At 37.6% G+C, this 23,919-nt stretch overlaps 3 protein-coding genes across 3 annotated transcripts in view; 1 reads left to right on the top strand and 2 right to left on the bottom strand.

Moving 5' to 3' along the window:
* The window catches only part of LOC139936655 (protein dachsous-like), a 48,871-nt gene extending 44,708 nt beyond the window's left edge, over positions 1-4,163 (bottom strand). Inside the window, exons 1-2 of the mRNA XM_071931513.1 lie at positions 3,837-4,163; positions 1,034-3,095 (exon numbers count right to left, since the gene is read on the bottom strand). Coding sequence (XP_071787614.1) covers positions 1,034-2,848 — 1,815 coding nt within the window. The 5' untranslated portion in view covers positions 2,849-3,095; positions 3,837-4,163. The remainder of the gene's footprint in view (positions 1-1,033; positions 3,096-3,836) is intronic.
* A 2,973-nt stretch (positions 4,164-7,136) lies between these two features.
* On the bottom strand, positions 7,137-18,360 carry LOC139936665 (glutamyl-tRNA(Gln) amidotransferase subunit B, mitochondrial-like). Its single transcript, XM_071931533.1, has 12 exons — positions 18,229-18,360; positions 16,049-16,202; positions 15,591-15,704; positions 14,867-15,065; positions 14,419-14,541; positions 13,254-13,367; positions 12,611-12,695; positions 11,438-11,672; positions 10,656-10,792; positions 9,837-9,960; positions 8,799-8,888; positions 7,137-8,193 (listed from the first exon to the last, which is right to left on the bottom strand). Exons 1-12 carry the CDS (start codon positions 18,276-18,278, stop codon positions 8,065-8,067), a joined length of 1,554 nt encoding a protein of 517 aa, XP_071787634.1. The 5' UTR covers positions 18,279-18,360; the 3' UTR covers positions 7,137-8,064.
* A 449-nt stretch (positions 18,361-18,809) lies between these two features.
* LOC139936666 (phosphoglycerate kinase 1-like) lies at positions 18,810-23,830 on the top strand. The gene is made up of 12 exons (XM_071931534.1): positions 18,810-18,979; positions 19,170-19,220; positions 19,460-19,612; positions 19,745-19,889; positions 20,039-20,142; positions 20,344-20,463; positions 20,756-20,870; positions 21,001-21,180; positions 21,608-21,684; positions 21,777-21,877; positions 22,002-22,100; positions 22,286-23,830. Exons 1-12 carry the CDS (start codon positions 18,918-18,920, stop codon positions 22,324-22,326), a joined length of 1,248 nt encoding a protein of 415 aa, XP_071787635.1. The 5' UTR covers positions 18,810-18,917; the 3' UTR covers positions 22,327-23,830.
* Positions 23,831-23,919: the final 89 nt, after the last annotated feature.

The raw sequence follows: 23,919 nt of genomic DNA, 5'->3' as shown, positions 1-23,919 counted from the left end.
AGACTAGTCTTATCTTGAGTTAACTCGTCCTAACTTAGGTCCAGCCTTAAGTTTTGAATATCTCCTAGGAAGGACTAGTCCTAACTCTTTGTGAAATCGCCCCCTGAAGATGTGCTGCCTCACTATTACTGCATGACTGTGCATGATCAATCCATGGTTCCTCCATAGTTCCAGAAGGCTGAACAACCACCCCACATTGTGTTTTAAATGGAGTTTGAATAATGGGGCTTTATTAACGTGTTTTATGCCAGACACAGTGTTGTGACAGATTACTCAGTAGGATGAAATGATGACAAAGGCTGTTGTTTGGAAACACTGAATTGGCCAGTAAAGAGAATAAAAGGCTTACTGAGTGTATCCCCTTGTTATAGCTGTAGCTGCTGGCAAAACACCCTTTAACTTTCACTAGAATGTAGTATTAACAATTTACCATTGAAGTAACCAGCTTATTAAGAATTTTTTCTCCATAAATTCAAAGGCAATTTGTTGAATTGAATTGAGTAATTGAGCTTCATTTGTACTTTTGTTGGTTTACAGCCCAATGTTTTTAGCAGATTTCCTTCCTACCAAATTTTAAACGTATATCAGTACCTGGGGTGTTTCCTGGATATAATTTATATAGACTGATAACATAATACAGTGTAAAGTGGTTGAAGCCAACAACTTCCTGAACAAGCAATCACACAAATAGACTGGTCATAACCCAATGGTAAGCAAGGTCTCGTTGAATAAGGAAGGAAATCATTTTGTTCTGCCTGGGCCCCCCCCCCAGAAAAAAATGAAAAAAGAATTTCATAGAGCTGACCAATTCTACTTTAGCAGAAATTAGCAGGATACCAGTCACAAATTATTCATGTGACACGGTAGTTCTAAAGCTGGATAATATTTTTCTGGTAAACATTTTGTTGTGCTTAGCTGCTTGTTGTGCTTTAAGCTGCTCTATGAAACTGGGCCCGGGTAATGTTAAGCCCACAAAATTTATCTAGAAAGGTTAAATTTATAGTTAGTTTATAGTTAAAATAGAATTGCTTACCTGTAAAAAACAGGAACCAATCTCAGTATCTTCTGTTATGCTGGCGTTATACGATGACATGAGAAACTGTGGTTGATTATCATTAACATCACGGAGTGTAACAGTTACTGACACATTGGCTGCTAATGATGGATCTCCAGAATCTCTGGCTTCCACTATGAAGGTTACTATCTCTTGAATCTCTCGATCTACGAGCTCCTTGGTTGTTATTAAGCCAGAAACCGGATGGATTTGAAACCAGTTTGAATAGGACCCTGGTGTGTCAAGGATGCGGTATGTTACCGCAGCGTTGCTACCAGCGTCAGCGTCATCTGCTTGCACTTGCTTCACCATCGATCCAATCTCGACAATCTCAATAATTGAGACACTATATTCAACTTCTTCAAATATGGGAGGGTTATCGTTAATGTCTTCAATGTATATGGTGATGTTTTGTCGAGTATGGAGCGGGGGTATACCAAAGTCATGAGCATGTATGGACAGATCATAACTTGGAACAAGTTCTCGATCCAATGGTTGTTGAAGACAGATGAGATAAATGATATTGTTGCTTGTTATAACACCAAACTGTCCCTCCCCACCAACAAGGGTCACATTAACGTTAGTAAGCTCACCATCATCAGCATCATTCACTGAAACACGAGCAACAAAATCTCCCGGAGTTGCAGCTTCTGAAATTTTAGGTTCACCATTACCACTAAGGAAGACTATGTTGATCATGGGTGGTTGCTCGTTAACATTGAGGATGGAAATGGTTACAAAGGCATTTGCACTTTCTGGTTGAGTACCATTGTCTCTGGCAATGATCACAAGGACATTTGAAGAAGCTGTTTCATAATCCAAAGCTTTATTGAGATAAAGCCATCCAGTGATTGGATCGATACGGAATAGTTCTCCTGGATCACTTTGGCGACGAACTTCATAGATCACAGCTCCGTTCAAACCTTCATCAGCATCAAAGGCTGTTACGCGCAATATCTTAGTACCAACTGCTAAAGTTTCATTCACAGTTGCACTATAAAGTGTTGGGCTGAAAACAGGTGGGTTATCGTTAATATCCAAAATGTTGATGTTTAGCGTCATGTTTCCAGTCTTGGGAGGAGTAGCACCATCATATGCCTCAATGATGAGAGTGTAATTAGATGTGGTTTCGCGATCAAGGCTCTGGTAAACAACTAAATCAAGAAAGACTTCACCGTTTGGTGCTGTCCGGAACTCCAAGCTAAAAGTACCATCCTCGTTACCAGATAGGATCCTGTATCCTTGGGTACTAAATATTCCTTCATCACGATCAGTAGCAGAGTCTAGTGATAGTTTGGTACTTATTGGAGTGGCTTCAGACAGATCAAGATGTGTTTCCAGGTTAAGGAAGACAGGGTAATTATCATTCACATCAGTCACTGTGATTTTAATATAAATCTGTGTGGTAGAACTAGACAAAGGTACAGCAATGAAGCTAAAAAAAGATTGATCCTCATGATCTAGTGGTTCTTTAGTTTGTATGACTCCTTGACTTGTCATCTCAAACGGTTGACCTTCATCTGGTATCAGTATAACAAGGTAAGGTCCTGGTGCACTCTGATCACTACTGATGTCACCAACTATAGATCCTGCTGGTAACCCTTCCTCAATGTTGTAATTGAGTTCCGTTAAGGCTTGGCCATGGCACAAAGAAATACACAGTAACAAGATGAGCATTGAAAACATTTTACTTCTGGATTTCCAATGTTTAAATGTTGACTTGTTATTGGTTCTGTGACATCCAACACATGGTATGGATGCCATATTTGGGTCAACTAGATAATCCTTCATCATTGATACCACATCAGCTTTGGATTCCAATGGAATCGCTTTTGACTTGCATGTTACTTCATAACAAACTGTCACAAACTTTTACTTTCCTCAACTCCAACGTTCCTGAAGAAGGCTTGCTGGCTCTCTGATTGCTGTACGTACACCTGTATGTAAGTGGAGCTGCTATGGATTCTATTTCATTTCTGAAGATTGATGCAGGGGTACTACAGGATTTATCCGTTCTTGTCCAGGTTTGCATCCAAACACCCTGTTGATCAAACACATTCAAAGTAAACATGATCAGTTTCAAAAATGATTTTTGCAAGATTTATTGTCAATCTTTTATTCTTTTTTAGTTTGTTTTTAACATATTGAAGTTTAGTTTAACTGAAACTAATTAGTTTAGTTAAACTGAAACTAATTTGAAATCATTTTCAAATTTCTGGAAAAATATCATTGACATTGCATGCACCAAGACTACAACTATTTTATAGTACACTGTTACAGGATATAATGCCGCTTTAGAAACTCAGATTTAAGACTTTTGAAACTTGACCTTTTATTTTAAAATGCTACCTTTTCAAGTGAATAAGCAGGAAAAGCTATTACCAGCTCACTCACTGTAGTGTACTGTTAGTGTTACTTTTTGACATGCAGCAAAATTTGGTTCTTACTGCGCTGAGCTGATTGAAAAATTCATGAAATGCTTCATCCATTCTCATGATTCTTAGTTTATATTAGCAAGGTCTAACATTAATAAACATTTTGATAGTTAAAGTTAACACTTTTTAAAATAATGATAAAAGCATGGCCTGTGTTGGATTAGTTAGAGTAACTATCAGTACTATTTCCTTGCTCTATTAATGTAAGTAAGACTAGGTCTAGGGTGTGTTTTCACTGCTGTCTGGTGAAAAATAGGACATTTTGTAATATGTTATTTATTGTGAACACATTTTAAACTGAAATATATTATCAGACAAATGATCTTGAAATTGTAAATACCACTCACCAGAGTTTAATCCAAATCTAGCTTAGTCCTCGCCATCAGATTATTTGACTGCACTGCACTGTGTTGTGTGTTGTTGATCAATATTCCATCAGTTGTTGGCCAAACAAAACGAAGATTTGAAACATGCAAACTCCGCTACCAGCTAGCTCCAACTCTAACAAATAAGTCTAAGAATATGAATCGATTCTGGACAATATCAACCGGTCTCAATAGCCACTCATTTAATTTACATGAATACGATAACTTTGTCCAGAATGTGCTCCAAATAAGTCGAAATTGCGGCAATTATTCAGCATACACCGACAACGATCTCACGGACGACCGTCTCTTCCGTCCTCAACACACGTCTGCTCAATGGGGTCAGACTATTTTGTTTTCCTCTTAGTGATTAAATGTACACCTTTGGATGGAAGTCAAGGCACCATACAACTCGCAATTTACCATAGCATCACTGCCGATGTAAGTGTGCGCAGTCTGTATGCGCATACAAGGTATTATTTCTTATGAATATTCATAATACTTTTTATTGTACTCCAAGTTTTTGTACAGGAGACGGGTGGTTTGGAGAATTTACTTCGACCAATCACATGACGTTAAATACGCTATGGTTAGAATTGTCACTAGTGGGTGTGGTAGGGACCTCTTATAACTTACCACTTATTATATCAATAAAAAGATAAATAGATGGTGGGTTTTACAATGGGAATAAGATTTTGCTCAATCTAAAGAACAACAGCGTTTCAGGCCCAAGAAACAATGCCCATTAATATACTGGATGAAAGAACCAGACAACCATCACTAAAGTGTAGAGACTCTAGCTGTTGACGACCAGAAATCAGCAAAACTTTTGAGCTTCAATTCCCACATTTCAGTATTTTAGACTACACTTCTCAAGCTATCACTATTTACCAAATTTTACAAAACATTCTTTATGGAGACTGATTGATAGTATACTGAGCCATAATTATGTGTGCCGACTCACTTGCTGCATAAAGTGCAGGCAAGATGTTCTAGGCATCGACTACATCCATCCCGTGAACTGTGCACGCACGACGTTGCTACAGCATGCAAGCTAGCTACATTGGAGCTGAAAATTAACGGTGGGTCTGAAGTGCGCCCTCTGTTGATATAATTTACGCGTATATATATAAAATTATTTCCGCTCCTATCCCTCGTGAATTATTAGTCATAAAAATACTTTAACAATATTTAGAGTCGCTCAATCTCTTGAAAACCAATCAAATATGTTTTCAGACAACTAAACTTCAGATTTCTTCCAGTTTTTAGCAGTTCAGCCGATTCGACCTAGTGATGTTTACCCCTGAAAAATACACCTGAATGTGCTTTTCCAAAACTGGCTTGCTCCCAGTGTACTGAGGTGCTCTTCAAATTAATTCCAAGAGGGAAAATTAATTGAATTGTTGAATAAATTATGATGATAATTGTGGACGGATGTTTTTCCGTCAACAGCCCTTTTTCATTTTTACAACGCAACGCCAAGGGCAATACTATTCCATTCCATTCCATTGTTCACAGGCCGATGGGGTTATTAGCCAAAAATATTGTATTGCAAAGAAGGCAAGAGGAGTGATTTTCCGTGATTTTCTGATCAATCTTCTTAACCTTTCAGCTTATCATTACTGGTTGAACTAAATAAGATGATAATTTGCTAAAAATGCCATACCTTTAATAGATATTTAAATTGCTCCAAATAGTTTGTCTCATTTTTTTTTAGAATGATAAATGAAATATGATTTATAATGGATTTAATCATTCTCAAAATCATGCAATAAAAATTAATGTGACATTCCACACAATGACACACATTTCCACGAATAACGTCCAGGATTTTAGAAGTTAAAGAGGGGTATTTTAAAGATAGTGCTCAATCTAGAGGCAGCGCTTAATCCGATTTTGAGCAGCTCAATTCCAAGCGGCGGCTGACCTGCCAATAATTGAAAGAAATCTTAAATTTAGTTGTCTGAAAACACATTTAATTTGTTTTCAAGAGGTTTAATTCAAACTCTGGTGATTCTGATCAGCAGAGTGTGGGTTCCGAATCGAGCTGTGGCATTTGCGTTCTTTAGCAAGACACCCTGAGGATAGGACGTAAAGCCGTCGGTGCCATGTGTTGTGTAAACGCATGTAAAAGAACCCAGTGCACTTATCGAAGGTTTTGCCCCGGTGTTCCTGGCTGGCAGCATATTGCGCCTGGATACCTTATAAAAAAAACATCACATGGTGCTAAGGACGTCTCGAGATCAAACTTCTGGCCACTCACCTTCCAGTAGAAGTACCTGGCGCTTGTTGTCCTTTGGCAAAAGGCGGGTTATAATACGGTTATTATTATCTCGACACATTGAAACAAAGTGCAGTCTTGAGATGGATCTTTCCAATATCAAAATTATATTATTCGTTTTTGATCATGGGGGTGTGATGAATCCATAAAGTAAAACAAAATCAAGCAACAAGTTTCAGACCAACGGGATATAAAAAAGCAAGAAATAATTCCCGGCGGTGGTGGGAGCACTACACAAACCAAACCAAAGTCTAGCTTGACAGATCAAACTTCCATCCCAAAAGGGCTTAAATTCAATTAAATTCGTTCAAGTCATTTCAGACTATACTTCTTAAGATATTACTTGAATACAAAATATTTATTACAAAGTATTCTACATGAAGACCGAAGAGTCCCACCAGTGTGTGTCATTTCTAACCTTCGGGTGCAGTCAGTGCATATTTTTTATATGTTCGGCGGCTCTACATGCCGCGTACACTAGAGAATAGCTCTCTGAAAATTAACGGTGGGTCTGAAGTGCGCCCTCTGTTGAGATTGATATGTACATTTATTTCGCTTCGGCTAGCCTAAAATATCTGCCATAGCACTTCGAGGCTCGTGAATAAATAATATTAAAAAATACTCAACAAAAATTAATATTAAGAGTCTCCCAGCCTCGTATGTTTCCAGACAACCAAACCTTTTTTGGGGCAGGTTAGCCGTTTGGAATGTTTGCTATTTACCCCTGAAAAACACCCTGACAATCTGCTTTTTTTTTTTTTTTTTTTTCTCAAATCGATTTTTGCTTTTAGTTTTCTTGAGGCCCAATCTTAATCCTTAGATTTATAAAATCTCCTCAAAGTTGAATCACTGAGCCCCATGTTGTAACAAATCGCTAATACTCAAGACTCAAAGACTCAAAATTGTCTTGATAAAAACATTAAATTTGTTTTCCCTTTGTACAAGTATGAGTAAAGGCATAACAATAGACAAAAATAACAACTCACAAATTTACAGAAATATAAAACTGGAAATTATCCATAAATTTATTAAGTTTTTCATATGGTGATTGGAGGTTTTCTCCTTTTGAGAGAAATTTAATTGAATTATGGAATAATTGATGAAAAATTGATTTATTTTAGACTTCGGCCGACCTGACAAGGTTGGCTCATGTCACATAAGACGGATGTGCTGCCATCAACCACCCTTTTTCAATTTGACAACGCAATAGTCAAGGGCAGTCATAGCAGTACTGCACCCTCAATTGTTCCACTGCCAACCAACATGATAGGCAGAAGGTCCCACTTTAATCTGGGCCCAAATCCACAAAGCTGTTAAGTAGAAAATATTGCTTGACAAAATGTCTTTGCTAGGCAAAAATTAGGCAGGACACCAGCCACAACAATGCAAACCTACTGTTTATGCTCATCAATAATATTTTGCGCTTAGCAAGTTTTTGCGCGAAAGAATATAATCTAGAAGGTCACCTACTTTATCAGGCCTGATACTTCACGGAGGCAACAAAGACGATTGCCTTCGAGGCCCCTGGTAATTGCCTTGGTGCCATTGAAATGCTCCAGTACAAATTTGCAATTTCACCATAGGGTGCCCTTTACCAAGACGAAAATGCCTTGGTGCCCTTGCCCTTTCAAAAACGAAGCATACAGCCCTGCCTTGTTCATGACATCTTTTATATAATGCACATCTGTCCCACAAAATAAAATGTTACTGTATTGGTTTGTACACAGCTTACATCCATAGATAAACCACTGTGTAATGAACAGCTTTCTAAAACTTTAAGATATCCAGATGATGCACTTAGTCTAAGCAGCTGTTGTTGCTCTTTATTCAATCCTTGATGACAACATAACTTCTACATCAACCTGCTAATGGTATATGGCGTTCCATTAGCTCCATCCTACTTCAATTCTATGTAGACCAGGATCAATGCTACCTGTTTAGTTTGGAAGTGAATAAGTCCATAATGATGACAGGATCTGCTCTGCCATGTGTTACTTTCTGCACTTCTCCCATCAGGCGATTGACGGCTCTCTTGTGACCAGATTTGTAAGATTCAACCTGAAAAAGAAAATAATCAACAAATGAACATTTATGGCAACGTTGTTTATACAAAACATATAATTCATACACTCTGGTCTTGATGTGCGTAATCATAGGCGCTATACAAATTACGTTTGATTGATTGATTGATTGATTGATTGATTGATTGATTGATTAGATTTTGCAAGCTTTGTTAAATCCAGCCTTGTTGGTCTCACTGATACTACCTTCACAGTAAATCCTAAACTTGGGTGTGATCACTGCCCAGTTACAAGTTGAATAGCTTCTGACTGGAACCCCAAACAAAGATAATGACAAAATAGAGAGACCGCCAACTTAGAGCTAGATAAAGCGCTGAACGAAAATACATTAATCCAGAAAACACAGGTTCAAATCCCACTCTAGTCTTTTTCTCTTTGTTCAACCAAAACTTATTTAAAATTTACACAGTCAGTTTTCCTTGTAATTAACTACTTGATTTTGCATTCTCTTTGCACGAACAAAATGCATACAGCACTTTATTTTGTAGGTGTCTTATTTTCTGTCTATAAAAGGTGAGTTAATTTGATGACAAGTCATTTGTGCTGAGGGTGATTGAGGGAAGTGTCTTTCTAGTAACTCACCACTTGTTGATTATTCTGTAAAACTTGATCACAAAGTTGACTCAGTTCCTCTCGGTTGGTAATTTGTGCCCAGTCACCGTCTTTGATCATCTAGAATTGAATCAAAATTCGTCTTATCATTATCCTGTAGAATATACACCGCCAAATACACAAAGTTGCTTTATTTGTATTTCATTAACAATTAAAAAAACACGTCTTCTTACTACTAATAATATAATAATTATAGTGCACTTAACCTTAACCATCTCAATGCACTTGACATTAGTACACTGGTCATTGGGCCAATAAACATTCCTTTCAATCTTACTCAGTTCCCTGGGGAGTATACAACCTTTGACGGGCAACCTTAGTGTTCCAAAGACTTTGTCATACACAATATCAACCTCTACCCTCGCAGGTACCTATTTATACCCCTGGGTGAAGAGAAGCAATCACAGTAAAGTATCTTGCTCAAGGACACAAATGCCACAACCAGGATTCGAACTAACACTTTGATGACTTAACCACCAGAACGTGAATGCTCCCAACTTCGATGCTCTTAACCACTCGTCCATGACACCTTACTTACCATAATATTGTGGCCACAAGAACTCAGAATTTACTGACTCCACTAGCCACAACTTTATACAAGTGAGACTTGATAAGCACGCTGGTCATATATCATGCTATCATGTTCACAACTATCTACTTTTATAAGTGTATGGTTTTGATGCTCATACCATGAAAAATTAAAGGCACACAATATCCGTAACAAGCATGGTACATACTAAATTTTCTCACATGAAATGATCAAATCCCAAAGCCAATTATGAGAAACTTTGTTGTCTTTCTTTTGTTAAGTCAATGTTCCCTTGTGTGTGGCAATACAATTTTCAAAGGAAAACAATAACTCAAGAAGCCCCAAAAAGTTCTAAAAAATACTACGAAGGTTGGGCACACAAAATATTTACAAATACTGACGCAAAGTGGTTGAGAAATTTAAACAAGTATGAATTAAAAGTGAAATGTCTTGACAGCACAAATGAAACTAGCTCTTACCTCTTGAATGGTTCTTGTGTTACCGTCAAATATTTCTGTCATGATCTTCTTCCCAATTTTGGAAGAAATTGTTCCATCACTCATTAGATCACAAAGCTCACCTAGTGTAGCAGAGTCAAGTGGGCTGCAGAGACAAATACATACAATCACATCAAGACTATCATCCGATTATTGTAACAGCCATAGCAAGAGGTTATTGCATTCTCCACCACCCCTTTAACTAGGGGGGGGGGGAAGTCTTCCAAGTTAGACTCAATATTATTATATTCACGGTTTTAATGAACTTCAAAAACACGGGCATTGTTTGTAATAGACACTGCCACAGTTTGCATCACGCCCCCACCTTTGAAGTAAAATGATAATTAAACAGGGCAAAATGCACATCTGTGTTTGCGAAGCGCATAGTGTCAGCCAATGAAGTACCTTCCCTTGACCTTTAGATGAAGGTGCCCTATTAAACTTATTTGCATAGGGTCTACAGTGGGTCCCCTGCATCTCTAGGTGGTGTTATTCAAATGTTATTATTCTGATCTTTATATTTAAACATGCATAAATCATAATAAGTATAAACTGTATTCTGTTATGCCTTGAGATGAAATAAAGTAAAGTAAAGCAAAAAACAAGAGAGGTCATACTGCAATACACTTGGCCTTTTAGTTACATACTCATTTAGGCAGTGTCTTAACTGGCGGCTGCGGCAGCAGCTAGAGCTATGGGTGCTGCTATGTGCTTTAAATGCTTCAACACATGTTGACATGATGATCAAGCCAGTCTTAGCCAATGGTTCCAATATGCCAAAAGGATGTAATTAGCTTTTACCTTTCAGCAACATGGAGGTCATACTCATTAAGGCACCTCAGGAGTTCAGTCTCAATCCAATTCACAATCTTTTGTGGATCTCGCTCAGACTTGTCTTGGATTACAGCTTCAAAGAAATCCACTAAACCATCTTCATTCTGCACAACAAAAACAAGTAAATTATTCTTGTTATAAGGTCATTTAGCTGACAAAACAATGGTCAATGAAGAGTAGGATTTGTACAAACTTTTTAACAACAAAAATTGTTTTGTATAACAGCGATTGATAAACTTGTTACATAGATAATTAATTGAAGTGAGTTCAAATATACTGCAAGGTGATTATAACGTTCTAGTTAAGGTTGTGAGTCTGGAAACAGTTTTCAAAGTTTGTTATCGTTAATAATAAAAATAATACTAATTCATTCTATAAAAACGCACATATCCTAGTAGCTACATCAAAGTGCTTGACAAAATTTGTATCTCGGTTCATACTTTTAGACAATTCCTCTAACTTTTTCAGCTCCCTTGGGAGCATACAACCCCTATCTGCTTAAATTAGCGCTAGGGGATTTATCCAACACAATACTGTCTCAGCCCTCTCATGTGCCAATTTGTACACCTGGGTTAAGAGAAGCAGTTATGGTTAAGTGCCATGCTTAAGGACACAAGTGTCATGACAGGGAAGCGAACCCACACCCTACAGATTCAGCCATCAGAACTCAAGTCCGACGCAGTAAAACCAGTTAAACCAGTGTTGATATAGACTTTTGTTTTTCCTACAATTTATACTGACACACGTACCACAAGCTTGACTGCACTATCCAGCCTTATGCCATAATCCACAACAAGTCTTCGTCTCTTAGCTTCTGGTAACTCTGGCAGCTGACCCCTGACCTCATCAATATTTACAATACTGCTGTTATGAGAGGCTTTATTAATGGTGTTACTATCATAAAGGATGAGTGGTGGTAGATTAGGCTCTGGCATAAAACGATAGTCTTGCTTTCCTTCCTTGTCACGCATGGGGACAGTCTGCCTGAAATGATTTGAAAAGAACAAAACTCTTACAGTCAAAATATGTTGGTTCTTGATTATGTAGGTAGTCTGAACCTAGCAAATCTGACGTTTATACCTTAAAATAATAACAATAACATTTAACAATAACATTTAAACATGACTTTAATTGCACTGTATCTAGGTACTTCACACTGTTAGTACAACCAGAGGCATCCTACAAACCATTCACACAACTTTGGAGGTTGGAAACTAAACAAAAGTTTGCAAATACTTCATAACACTCTCTACTCCTGTAGTTACAGACTCACTTTGTGCTTCAGGAGATGCAATTGTATTGAGTTAAAGGCAGTGGACACTATCGGTAATTGTCAAAGACTAGCCTTCACAGTTGGTGTATCTCAACATATGTATAGAATAACAAACCTGTGAAAATTTGAGCTCAATCGGTCATCGAACTTGCGAGATAATAATGAAAGAGAAAAACACCCATGTCACACGAAGTTGTGTGCGTTTAGATGGTTGATTTCGAGACCTCAAGTTCTAAATCTGAGGTCTCAAAATCAAATTCGTGGAAAATTAATTGTTTCTCGAAAGCTATTGCACTTCAGAGGGAGCCGTTTCTCACAATGTTTCATACCATCAACCTCTCCCCATTACTCATCACCAAGAAAGGTTTTATGCTAATAATTATTTTGAGTAATTACCAAAAGTGTCCACTGCCTTTAAAGGTAGGATGATTATTTGGCTTTTGTCAACATAATGCTGATTAACAGAGGCACTTCAGACAAATTGATGTTCCACGATCTTTAAAACAAGTAGGCTTTGGATACAAAATTACACAGTTTCTTAGTGAGGTCCAACTCCTAAGTACTATTCTACTTTTAATTGTTTAGCTCAAAAACACCATTACTTTGCCTTCAGTGCACATTTAGCCAAGACACACTAATAATAACTTACCCTGTTTTAAGATCAAAAGAGCGTGTTTCTGCTATGACATCGTGACCATCTTCAAGGAGCTCTATTTGTCTTTTGATCTCATAGTCTGAAAACAAAACCATTTTGACTTTATCTTTAATCCTCTGAACATATTAATCAAGAAAATGAAATCCTTCAATTAGTCATCAAACTATTCAGAGTAACACAAGCACACTTATCATATATCTGCTGAAACACACCTTGGCTTCATGGGTTATCCTCCTATTCATCGGGTTGCAGGTGGGGTATGGAAATGTGATATGTGGAGAGGCTGTGTGATTGAGGCTGGGGTGTGGAGAAGATGAGGTGTGGAGAGCTTGAGATGTGTAAAGCTTGGGTGTGAAGGAGCTGGGTGTAGAAAGCTGAGGGCATGGACAGCTGGGATTTGGGGGCTGTGTAAGAGAGGCTGGGTGTAAAGGGCTGGGGATGGCTGGGGATGTGGAGACCTGAGGGAATGGAGAGCTAGGGATGTGGAAGGCTGTGTGAGAGACTGGGTGTGGAGGGCCCGGGTGTGGAAAGCTGGGGGTTCGGAAAGCAGTTTGGGAGGAGCTCTGGTGTAATGGTGTGCCGGGAGCTCATCTGTTTTTAGCAGTTTCCATGACTGAGTTTATGATAATTAACATACCTATAGCATTCCTAACAAAGCGGACACTGTTGATGTTCTTGACCTCTGCCCTTGTACCTGGTGGGTCACCTGGTCTGTTCACAGAGACATTGGCATCAACACGAAGGGAGCCCTCTGTTGAAAACATGAAACATTTTTAGTGTAATCATTTAGCAACCTCTCTCCGTGTTTTAGTCATAAATAGAAAAAATAGAATAGAGAATAAACACAACATGGATACATGAGTTTCATCTCACAAAACTTGAGACCTAGTTAGCAGCAATAATTACAAAGCACATATGGCGCATATTGGGGAATTTAGGCTGAAATGTGAAATGTGCACTGGAGTTTTGATGCCATTTCAATAAGCAACTTTCTTTGATGAAACAATAGATCATGATGATATTACAAACATTTGGAAGGAGGGGGGACTTCGATAAATCCGCCATCGTCAAGCATTCCCACATGGCTGACCACCGAGTGAACTGGGATGCTGCTGTAATCATCGCTCCCATCCAGACGTGGCACCCTAGAAGCATTAGAGAGGCCATCGAGATCCACAAGCATGACACCGTACCCCAAGACATCGGCTTCCACATCAGCGACATCTGGCTCCCCCTTCTCCCGACCAATGGATCTTCTATATCCACGGTCACCCCCTAGGCCCCAACTATTAGACTGCTTTGGGTCATCTATACCCTCAGTCACCTAGGCCCCACACCCTCACTATCCCCTGTGCTTGTTCCTACTGACACGGTTCAGTGAGCACACACCCCCCACACAACACCCAAGGCTCCACAACAGGTTTCACCACGCATCATCGAGTTCACTTCCCACCTACATTTCCCGCCTTCGTGCATCACCGCTGATCCACCCCCTAGTACTTAAGCAGCATGCAGCATCAGAGTTCAGCATTCTCCAGAAGACGATCAGAGCATACTGATCGAAACGCCGAGTTAACCCAACGGTTCTTTTCAGAATCACCCCAACTCATTTAGAGGTTGTTATTACATGGTGTTACCGCAAACTCTTCTATATACAAACATTTGCTTGCTGAAATGGTGCCAATGCGCATTTCACATTCTAAAAAAGTAGATTGACCTCTAGTTTCCCATCATTGGAGAGCAGTATTTTTAGATATGAAATGAATCAAATGTCATGAATTTATGACAAAGAAAATGCTTACCATCCATACGCCCATCACACGTTCCGATGCATTGTAGAATGAGTTGTAACTCTCTGACTAAGGTTGCTGCTTCCAGTGAGCTTGACAAGTCTGGTTCGGTCACGATCTCCATCAATCCAACTCCTAACAATGTAATAATAATAATAATAGTACGCAGTTCTTATATAGAGCATTATCTACTCAAAGCACTCAGTATTTGAAGTCAAACTACAAGCTCAATTTAAAGGGACACCTCTGCCTTATTGGGCAATTTGGGGGGGGGGTGGACATTTTGAGTGGGGCACCAGCCACAACAATGCAAACTTAATTTTTATTTTGACTGGTAATGTTTCTGCTAAGCAATGGTATACTGTGCTTAGTAAGTTCTTGTGTTTGAAAATTGGGTCCAGATGATTGTAAACATTGTGTTTTTGTAAAAATCTTTGTAAATATAAGATTGAAAACTTACCAGCTCGATTGAGATCGACCAGAGTCTCATGATTGACGTCATCGTGAAGACTCTTTCCTGAATCTTGCTCAAGTTGAACTTGTTTGATTCTTATTCTGTGACTTGTTGGCTTTTCTTTATGTTTCTTGTCAAATAATGTGAAAGTAATCTGACCATTCTCTGCAATGGGAAGTCTCTGCTGAGTGATCTGGTACCCTGACTGCATTCAAGATCATAAACGAGAATATTCTTGATTTACTTTCCTACTTACTTCAAATTATGCAAATTCATTAAAAATTCCAATTCTCACATGTCCCAGTTGCCATTACACAGGAAAGGTTATCATTGTGAAAAGTGCTGATGGCCAGCTGTGCTACCACTCAAATGGTTTTGATTGGTTGGTGCATTACACCTCTGTGTGCTACCATAAATAAATGGAGTCTTTGTGTAATGAAGACTAATATTACAAGGCCATGTATCTATCAGCTTATCTGCCATTAAAAAACAACAACACATATTTGGGAAATGACACTGTACAGTTATGTCACCATTCAAAACAATGACAGTGAATGGTTTCAAATTGGTGCATCAAATTGGTGCATCAACTTGCTATTTTTAAAAAGTACCAAAGTAGGAGGGTTAATAAACATAAAATTGTTCATAGTATTACATATACCAAACATTACAAACTAAAGTTAATCCATGTGTTGCAAAATACTATTTATTATTTACTCTTCTTACCTACCGGCAGGTCTGCATAGAAGTAGTGCTTGCGATCAAATAATGATCGTTTGTTGATTTGACAAGAAAGTGCCAGTGATGTTAGGACACCTGCTTCAACACAACGCCTGTTTAATACCTACACACAGAGCAAATAAAAAAACTCATTTTAACTGAGATTATCTTTTGCACTGTTCATTTGTAACAAACAAACTAATTACCTCAGAAACTGGTCCAGACATACAACAGAGTTCATAAAAAAAATCAAGTCTTGTACTCCAACCAGCTCAACGTCCAACCAAGGACAACCAGCCCATACTCCTACAAAATTGACCAAAATGAGAAGAAGATGGTTGGAGTATATGAGTTGATTGGAATTCAAGTAAGCTTGTTTAAAGAAAATCTAGATACACTTGTACTTTCCTATCTTGATATTCTAAAATCTTGTCAACTAAATAAATAAGTTTGACAGTGTTAACTTACTGGAAGTGTCCCAGGAAGAGATGCATCGAAGTAGGAGACCAGAGAATTGGGTGGAGCCATAAATTGCACCTTAGACCCTGAGAAGAGTTTAGTTTTGGATGCAATCTGTGCATGGATCTCTAGACCAATGACGCTCACCCATCCCTTGTGTGCTCTACATACAGAGGAAATAGAAAAAAAGTTATTATAAATAAGTATTCGTCACCACAGTAGTACCAAGCACTATACTACAGTACAGTACAATAGGTATAGTTTGGTAGTACAAACAGTAACCTAAACAAATAGCTCCATTGATTGCCCCACACTTAAGTCAAAACACATGACAATTGGTACTTAACACTTGGTACCTGGTGGTTATCCTCTTGAAACTTCCGCGGGGAGAACTTGTCAACCACTTTGACAAGGAGGTCAGGAGAGCATTGTCTAATTAGGTTATTTATTGTTATTGTTTAAGTTGTGACTGTCATTGCTTTGGAACATTTTATGGGATTCAGAATCTATGGGAAATTGTTGAAGATTATTCCATAATTTCAATGTTCTTGTTGGTAGATTGTAGATGAGATGCAATGTACTTTGAACTGATTGTCACCACCCTTTCTTGCCCTCTGTGGTTTTGATTCTAAAATGAGGCTGTGGCCAGCTTTGATAACTCCATTGATCATCTTATTTTGTATCCCTATAAATATAATATAATTGGTGAATTTGTGGTTTACTCTGTAGTGTGTCCCAACCCAAGTTAAGTAAGGGTACGACGAGCATGCTATAAATCACCACAAAAAACACAAATGAAGCTGGCAGCTCTTCTTTGGCTTTGTACCATTTCCAGTGATGTAAAAACCCCAGGAACTGATTAAAAATATAAATAACATAACTTGTACAGTCATTTGACCAGTTCAGGATCATTGACCAGTTCGGGATCACTTCAACTTTGCAATAACCAAATAATTATATCACTTCTCATTATTACCAATTTCTGTTGATAAATGTGCAGATTAACACCCATTAAACCAACAAACCCAAAATAAGGTGCCAAATATCATCAGCAAATAAATTATGGCTGTTTTCCTGTAGGTTGTCTGCGAAATTTATCATTTTTTTGTTTAAAAATGTTGGTTGAAAAACACTGTTAAAACTTCTTACCTTTAGAATTGGAGTGCCGGGGCAAAAAATATTTATGTAAAATGATAAGAATGTGTAAAAAAACATTCCTGTAAATACTGTGCAGTCATCTTGTTTTTTTGAGGTGACGAAGATCCCAAAATCTTCTTTAGGGGGGCAACTTACCCTTGACCAGTTCGGGATCACTCAACATCTCATTGCGTCAAATGGTGCCGCACTAACTTATTAAGTATGGTAAAATCATACTACTGCAGTAGGAAGTTTATTTAGTTGATTTTGAGAAATGTTACTTCAACAAATTCTTGTAGATTTTTTATTTTGTGAGAAAATTAAACTTGGAGGGGTCAATAATGCTTTTTAGGTTCGCTTCACTTTTTCATTTGCCTTTGCTGTTGTTTTGAGGTTTTGTCGCTGGGTTTTTGCGCTGCTATTGAGGACACTTGCATGACATTCACTAAAGAAAGGAAGTCCAAGTCCATGCCAACACACCTCTGAAGTTTCGTGTCCTTGAGAGACAGTTCTATGAATGGGAGTATGGGTTTGCAATAAAGGGCACTCTACTGATTCAGAATAGATTCAACTGATCCTGAACTGGTCAAACAGGTGACGATACTTTTCTCAAAGCCTCTTCAAAAGAACTAATCTTTTTTTGTCAGTGAATACTTGGTGAGTTTTATGACATGTTTAGGTAAACTGCTAAAAAATTTTGTTTAAGATATCAAAGAGATTGCAACAAAAAACAATGTGAATTCAAAAAGTGATCCCGAACTGGTCAAACGACTGTAATAAAATAAGTATAAAATACAGAAAATACAAACAAAGAGAGTGTTTATTTTGCCAGCAGCAGCAGCTTTCTTTAAATTAAAAGTTTAATCAGTCAGTAAACCACAAAAAAGGTATATTAAATTGAAGTAAAGCAGGCAGGCCATGATGATGGATGGCGCCCTCCTTTGATGACAGAGTAAACATACGTACACCCCCAGGCCAGCATTTTTTTAACATTCTGATTGATGAGTAAGACCCGTTAAGAACCCCCCTTCCCCAATTGATTACGATAATACCTTATTTTGGGCGCTGGATTTGCAGCCTGACTGCTGAAGAACTTGATCATGTTAAACAGGGGAAACTATTAAAAACGCAGCAGACTCTTCTGAAAAAAGCATACTGCATGCACCAACGTCCACCAACACAGCACACTCGAGTCATACTCCCAACTACAGTTGGAACTACCCAACTTAAGTACATCTCAGTAAAACTATAGTTGGGACAATCCCAACTATAGTTCGGACGATAATCTAGTTGGGCGCAACATTGTCACGTCGCTTTTCCAAAACTTGTGTAAGTCCACATTTATTCAGGGAAGCTGGTTAAAATAATATTACCTTGTTCTTTTCTGTCATCTCGCAAAAATTTGATTATGTTCAAACATAAGTAACATATCGAATTATAACTAAAACTTCTCTTGGAAATGTGTTTGTTGTGATTATATCCGCTCAATAAATAGTGGGCCACACATCGAGTCAAGTTTATTAAAAAGGAGGTCGAAGGTCATCCAGGGGAGAGCAATTGCAATAGACTGGTACCTCTCTCCCTTTTTTTAATATTATGATTACTTGATACGACAGAGATACGGGAAACCAAACTTTAACTTAAAAGTTAAATACCGGTCTGCAAACACCGGTACCGGCACAATTTAGTTGCAGATTTCAACTCTAAATACGTCCAAACCTCTAACAGGAGAGAATCAAAAATGGCTTTAAACAAACTCAGCATAGATAGCCTTGACTTTGGGCAGAAAAGAGTCATCATGAGGTATGTTGTTACAGAGTAACCTGCTCTTCTTAATTAAAATAAGATGTCTTGATTTACTTTTATTTTGTGTGCACGTCTCGTCACTGCTATCAAAAGGAAGTATTTTCAATTAATAATTGTCTTCTACTTCTACGTGATACTCGGCAATGTCTATTGTTATTGACTGTATTTATTTTTGTTTCCTTTTCAGAGTTGATTTTAATGTTCCTCTTAAAGATGGTCAGATCACCAACAACCAAAGGTACACTCCGTACATTTATTTATGATTTGAATTTGATGATTTGATTTTGAGCCCATTGGATACAAAACTTTCTGTATGGCGCCACCACCTTTTCAATCATTTTTACAAAAAGGGATATCTCATTGAGGTAAATTAGATACTATATTATTTCATATCGAATGAAAAAGTGGTGGCGCCATACGGAAACGTTTCCCAAGAATGCTAATGTTTTCATATGTTCTTAACATTTTAAATAACAGGATTGTAGCGGCTTTACCAAGCATAAAGCATGTTTTGGAGAAGGGGGCTAAATCATTGGTACTGATGAGCCATCTTGGTCGACCAGACGGAAAGAAACAAGATAAGTTCACTCTCAAGCCTGTTGCTGAAGAGCTCAAGAAACTGATGGGAAAGTAAGTACTTTTCAGAAAAACTAATGATGTATTCATTAGACTAACTTTGCTAACTAAGAAGTATTTATCAGAAATGTTCCTATCATATATGGTTTAAGAATCTGACCATCAATTGTTTTGTGTCACCAAAAGAGAGATCCAGTTCTTGTCGGACTGTGTTGGTGCTGATGTAGAGTCGGTCTGTGCAGACCCTGCTGCTGGATCTATTATCCTTCTAGAAAACCTGCGCTTCCATCCTGAAGAAGAAGGAAGTAGAAAGGATGCTGCAGGCAAGAAGGTTCGTCTCTCAGCTTGTCTTATTCCTTCCCAATACATTACAGCTATCTCAGTTGGAAAGAGTGTAAGACATGTAGGTTCATTTAAAATATTTACTTTGTTCAGAAACTTTTTGTTGAGTGACTTATCAGTTAATCTTTTAAAACTCAGGTGAAAGCCTCGGCAGAAGATGTTTCATCTTTCCGTTCATCTTTGTCTAAGCTTGGTGATGTTTACATCAATGATGCATTTGGTACTGCACATAGGGCACATAGGTGAGTGGTTCGAACAATATACAGAGTAGTATCACAATGCATGTTCATGTTCCTACATTTATAAAGTGCTAACAGATTTGAATGTGTGTTGTTGGTCTCTTAGTAGCTCTAAGCCTAACCCGACGGAGAAGTCCAACCTGGGCTAGTCTTTTAGTTTTAGATGATTTGGTTCACCACTTTGTGGTTTATTTGCTTATTTAGTTCCATGGTTGGAGTTGATCTACCCAAGAAGGCAGCAGGGTTTTTGATGAAGAAGGAGCTAGCTTACTTTGCCAAAGCTTTACATAATCCAGACCGACCGTTCCTGGCAATCCTTGGAGGGTAAGTTCAAAACACAAACGCTTGGACCCTCTCAGTAAAGCCTGTTTCATCCTTTCTGCCAATGTGAATGCAATACGAATTTTGATGCCACATATCTGCAACGAAGAATTCACATCAGTTGAGCTGTGCTGAGCTCCTGCGAAACATTTGCTTCTAAATAGGTCCGGTGACTTTGAAATTTATATTGCATTCCCAAGAAGTATACACCAAGCTTTACTCATTGATGTTTTCATATATTACTTGATTGATTTGAAAATTGTGGTAATCTGTGTTATTGGTTTTGATTGTTTAGGGCTAAAGTAAAGGACAAGATTCAGCTGATATCTAACATGTTGGATAAAGTGAATGAGATGATAATTGGTGGTGGTATGGCGTACACGTTCCTGAAAGTACTGAATGGGATGGAGGTTAGTTTATACATATTTTGTTTCTTGATCCATATTGCTATCTTTATCTAACGTTGTAGTCATACATTTCTCTCTATGTAGAAAATACTTTGTATACATGAAGTTATTGGTATAATCCTTGGACCCTTAGATTGGTGGCTCTCTGTTTGACGAGGATGGTGCAAAGATTGTGGGTGACTTAATGAAAACTGCAGAGAAAAATGGAGTGAAAATCCACCTGCCGAGTGACTTCATTACTGCTGATAAGTTTGCCGAGGATGCAAAGCTTGGAACGGCTACCGTTGAGTCTGGTATTCCAAAGGGCTGGATGGTGAGTTGCATATTACTGTAAATGTGTAGGATCTATTTTAGCAAGCTACACTATTTGTTCTCAGAACAATTCTAAATAATTTATGTTAAAGCCTGTAACTTTGTGTTTCTTTTCCGCATACTTTGATTATTTGATAGGCATTATTTATACCATGCCACTATTGCTTTTGCCTATCTCCTTCATTCTTATTCAAATTTTATGTTGGTTTAATGTTTTGTACATTTCCCTTCAATGTATGTAATCTTGATGTTTTTACCTTGTAAGTTCAATTGTAATTTAGCCTTTGGCTACAAATATTTGAATAAAATACCTTGAATTGAATTGAATTGAATTGAACAAAATAATTTTGAAGCCAACATTAAATACAAATTGTAGTGTGTAGCATTACTGAATGCAACAATAATGATTGTTTCATTTCTATATTCAGGGTCTGGACTGTGGACCTAAAAGTGTGTCAGAATTCCAAACAATTGTTGAGAGAGCCAAGGTTATTGTGTGGAATGGGTGAGTACATTGTTCACATAGATTTAAAATGATTCAGTCAACCTAAACTCAAACATGACATTTAATTTTGTTCTTGATTTTGACCTTTACAGGCCGGTCGGTGTTTTCGAATTTGAAAATTTTGCTGCTGGAACTAAAGCTGTAATGGACTCTGTTGTTTTGGCAACAGAGAAGGGTGCTACAACTATAATAGGTAAAATATTGTTACGGTCAAAGTTGAATGATATTTGAATTACAATGCACTGAAGTAGAAGGAGTGGACGTACTTTGAATCATTGTTAGACTTGAACATTTATTTGACTTGTAATCTATTTTAGGTGGAGGTGACACAGCTACATGTGCAGCTTTATGGGGAACTGAAGATAAAGTGAGTCACGTCAGTACTGGAGGTGGAGCTAGCCTGGAACTTCTGGAGGGTGAGTTTTGAAGATTTTGAAGAATTATTGTTACGTAAAAACCAAGTTTGCACCCAAACCACATGACACAACTCGTTTCAAAATGGCTTTAAATTACCTTTTCTTGAGGAAGTTTCCATAAATATTTACCATGAGAACATTTTTTTACTTTGATTTATTCCTGGTTTGATTTTGCTATTTTACAGGTAAAACTTTGCCAGGAGTTGCTGCACTGAGTGATGCCTGACTAGAAGAAGTAAATGCATCCAATCTTTGATGATTACACCTCTTTAGGTTTTACTGAGAGTAAATTTAGAGTTGAACTTAGAAAGTACTCAAACTATACCATAATAAATTGAAATGCTTTGTTTCACCCAGTGAAGTGATGTAGATCTACAATACTCGGCTATTCCGTTGCATATATATGACTGAAGAGTAGTACCATCCAGAATGAGAGTCAATTTCCGAGATGCTCTTTCATGCAGTATCAACACCGATAATAATAACATAAACTTATACAGTGCCAAAGTCCGCCTAGCAGATGCATCAACGTGCTGCATTAAATGCAGTTAAATGGTTATAATAAACCAAAAGAAAAATAACTATCAGGACATTTCTTCTCATTTGCTTTTCACCATCCTGTCATTGGCGCGTGGGCTGTTGGATGTGGAATAAAATTATTAACAAATAAATCAAGTTCTGTTTAGTAAAGGATAATTTATTAGCCAAATATAAGAATATCTCTGGTAAAGTACTTGATCCGCTAGATCAAGATCAGAATAGGAAGGTTTCTTTATAGGTTGCAAACGGTACATTAAGAATCATGTGTTATGATTGATATTGGATAACTTGGGTTTCAAGATGGCATTGCTACAATCCTTCAGAATGGTTCATTATTATTATTATTATTATTATTATTATTAATATCTTGATGTAATAATTTAGTAAGGAGAGGACTCGACCTGTGCCCAATTTCATAAAACTGACTTGCTAAGAAGTACAGCAGCTTTGGTAGTATTATGCATTTTCACTTCAAAGTATTGTGGTTATGAAAAATATATAACTTCTTATCCCCTAAAATTTGAATGTGAGAATCGTTACAGCGGTAACACTTCTCAGATTGTGTATACATTCAAATGGCAGATTATTCTTCCTGCGTTGACATAACCTCTCCAGATTTTCAGCAATATTTCTACCACTTATTGAACTGAATTATTCACAGGTTATCTAAAAAAACCAAGAGGGGTCCATTTAATTAACAATGCATCCGTATCAGGGGCTCCTTAAAGCAAAGAACTTGTTTATCTTATGATTCCTTGTGATGAGGAACAGACCAGGTTCCATGTTCATTTTCAGCTTGTAAGCTGTATGTGAATTCTAAGTTTGTGTCTGAATTGATGGCTATGGTTGGATCACTATGAAGTATAGGATGTCTATAGCAACAGACATAGCTGAACCTGCCACTTCGGATCTGGCTTAACAAACGAGGACTGAAGTTAGTTGAGATTGTTTGTTTCCTGACCCTGATTTATGTTTGCAGTTTCTAAATAATGACTCATCGTGAAATTAGTTTATATAAACATAAATAAAAGTATCAAATCAATTAGTCTATTATATCTTTCTCATAAAGTAATACTTATGTAACATGCTTATGTTAATAGGAAAGCATTTTGACAGCTTCAGTTGCTGGACATGGTTTAATCCAATCCAGTCAATACTTCTCTTTGAATAAAGAAACACGAATGACATGATTTAATCCAACCTAGTCAATACTTCTCTTTGAATAAATAAACGAGAATGACATGATTTAATCCAACCTAGTCAATACTTCTCTTTGAAT

The sequence above is a fragment of the Asterias amurensis genome, chromosome 4 (genome assembly GCF_032118995.1).
Source record: "Asterias amurensis chromosome 4, ASM3211899v1".
Lineage (NCBI taxonomy): Eukaryota > Metazoa > Echinodermata > Asteroidea > Forcipulatida > Asteriidae > Asterias > Asterias amurensis.
This window is presented reverse-complemented; position numbering and strand designations above follow the sequence as displayed.

Bases quoted from the DNA above. Each gene is read 5' to 3' on its own strand.
- LOC139936666 (XM_071931534.1), top strand. From the start codon at position 18,918: ATGGCTTTAAACAAACTCAGCATAGATAGCCTTGACTTTGGGCAGAAA. The intron at 20,464-20,755 runs GTAAGTTCAAAA...TTGATTGTTTAG, and splicing joins TTCCTGGCAATCCTTGGAGG to GGCTAAAGTAAAGGACAAGA. The intron at 22,101-22,285 runs GTGAGTTTTGAA...GCTATTTTACAG, and splicing joins TAGCCTGGAACTTCTGGAGG to GTAAAACTTTGCCAGGAGTT.
- LOC139936665 (XM_071931533.1), bottom strand. From the start codon at position 18,278: ATGATCAAGTTCTTCAGCAGTCAGGCTGCAAATCCAGCGCCCAAAATA. The intron at 9,961-10,655 runs GTAAAAGCTAAT...TTGTCTCTGCAG, and splicing joins GACCTCCATGTTGCTGAAAG to CCCACTTGACTCTGCTACAC. The intron at 8,194-8,798 runs GTGAGTTACTAG...TTTCTTTTTCAG, and splicing joins TACAGAATAATCAACAAGTG to GTTGAATCTTACAAATCTGG.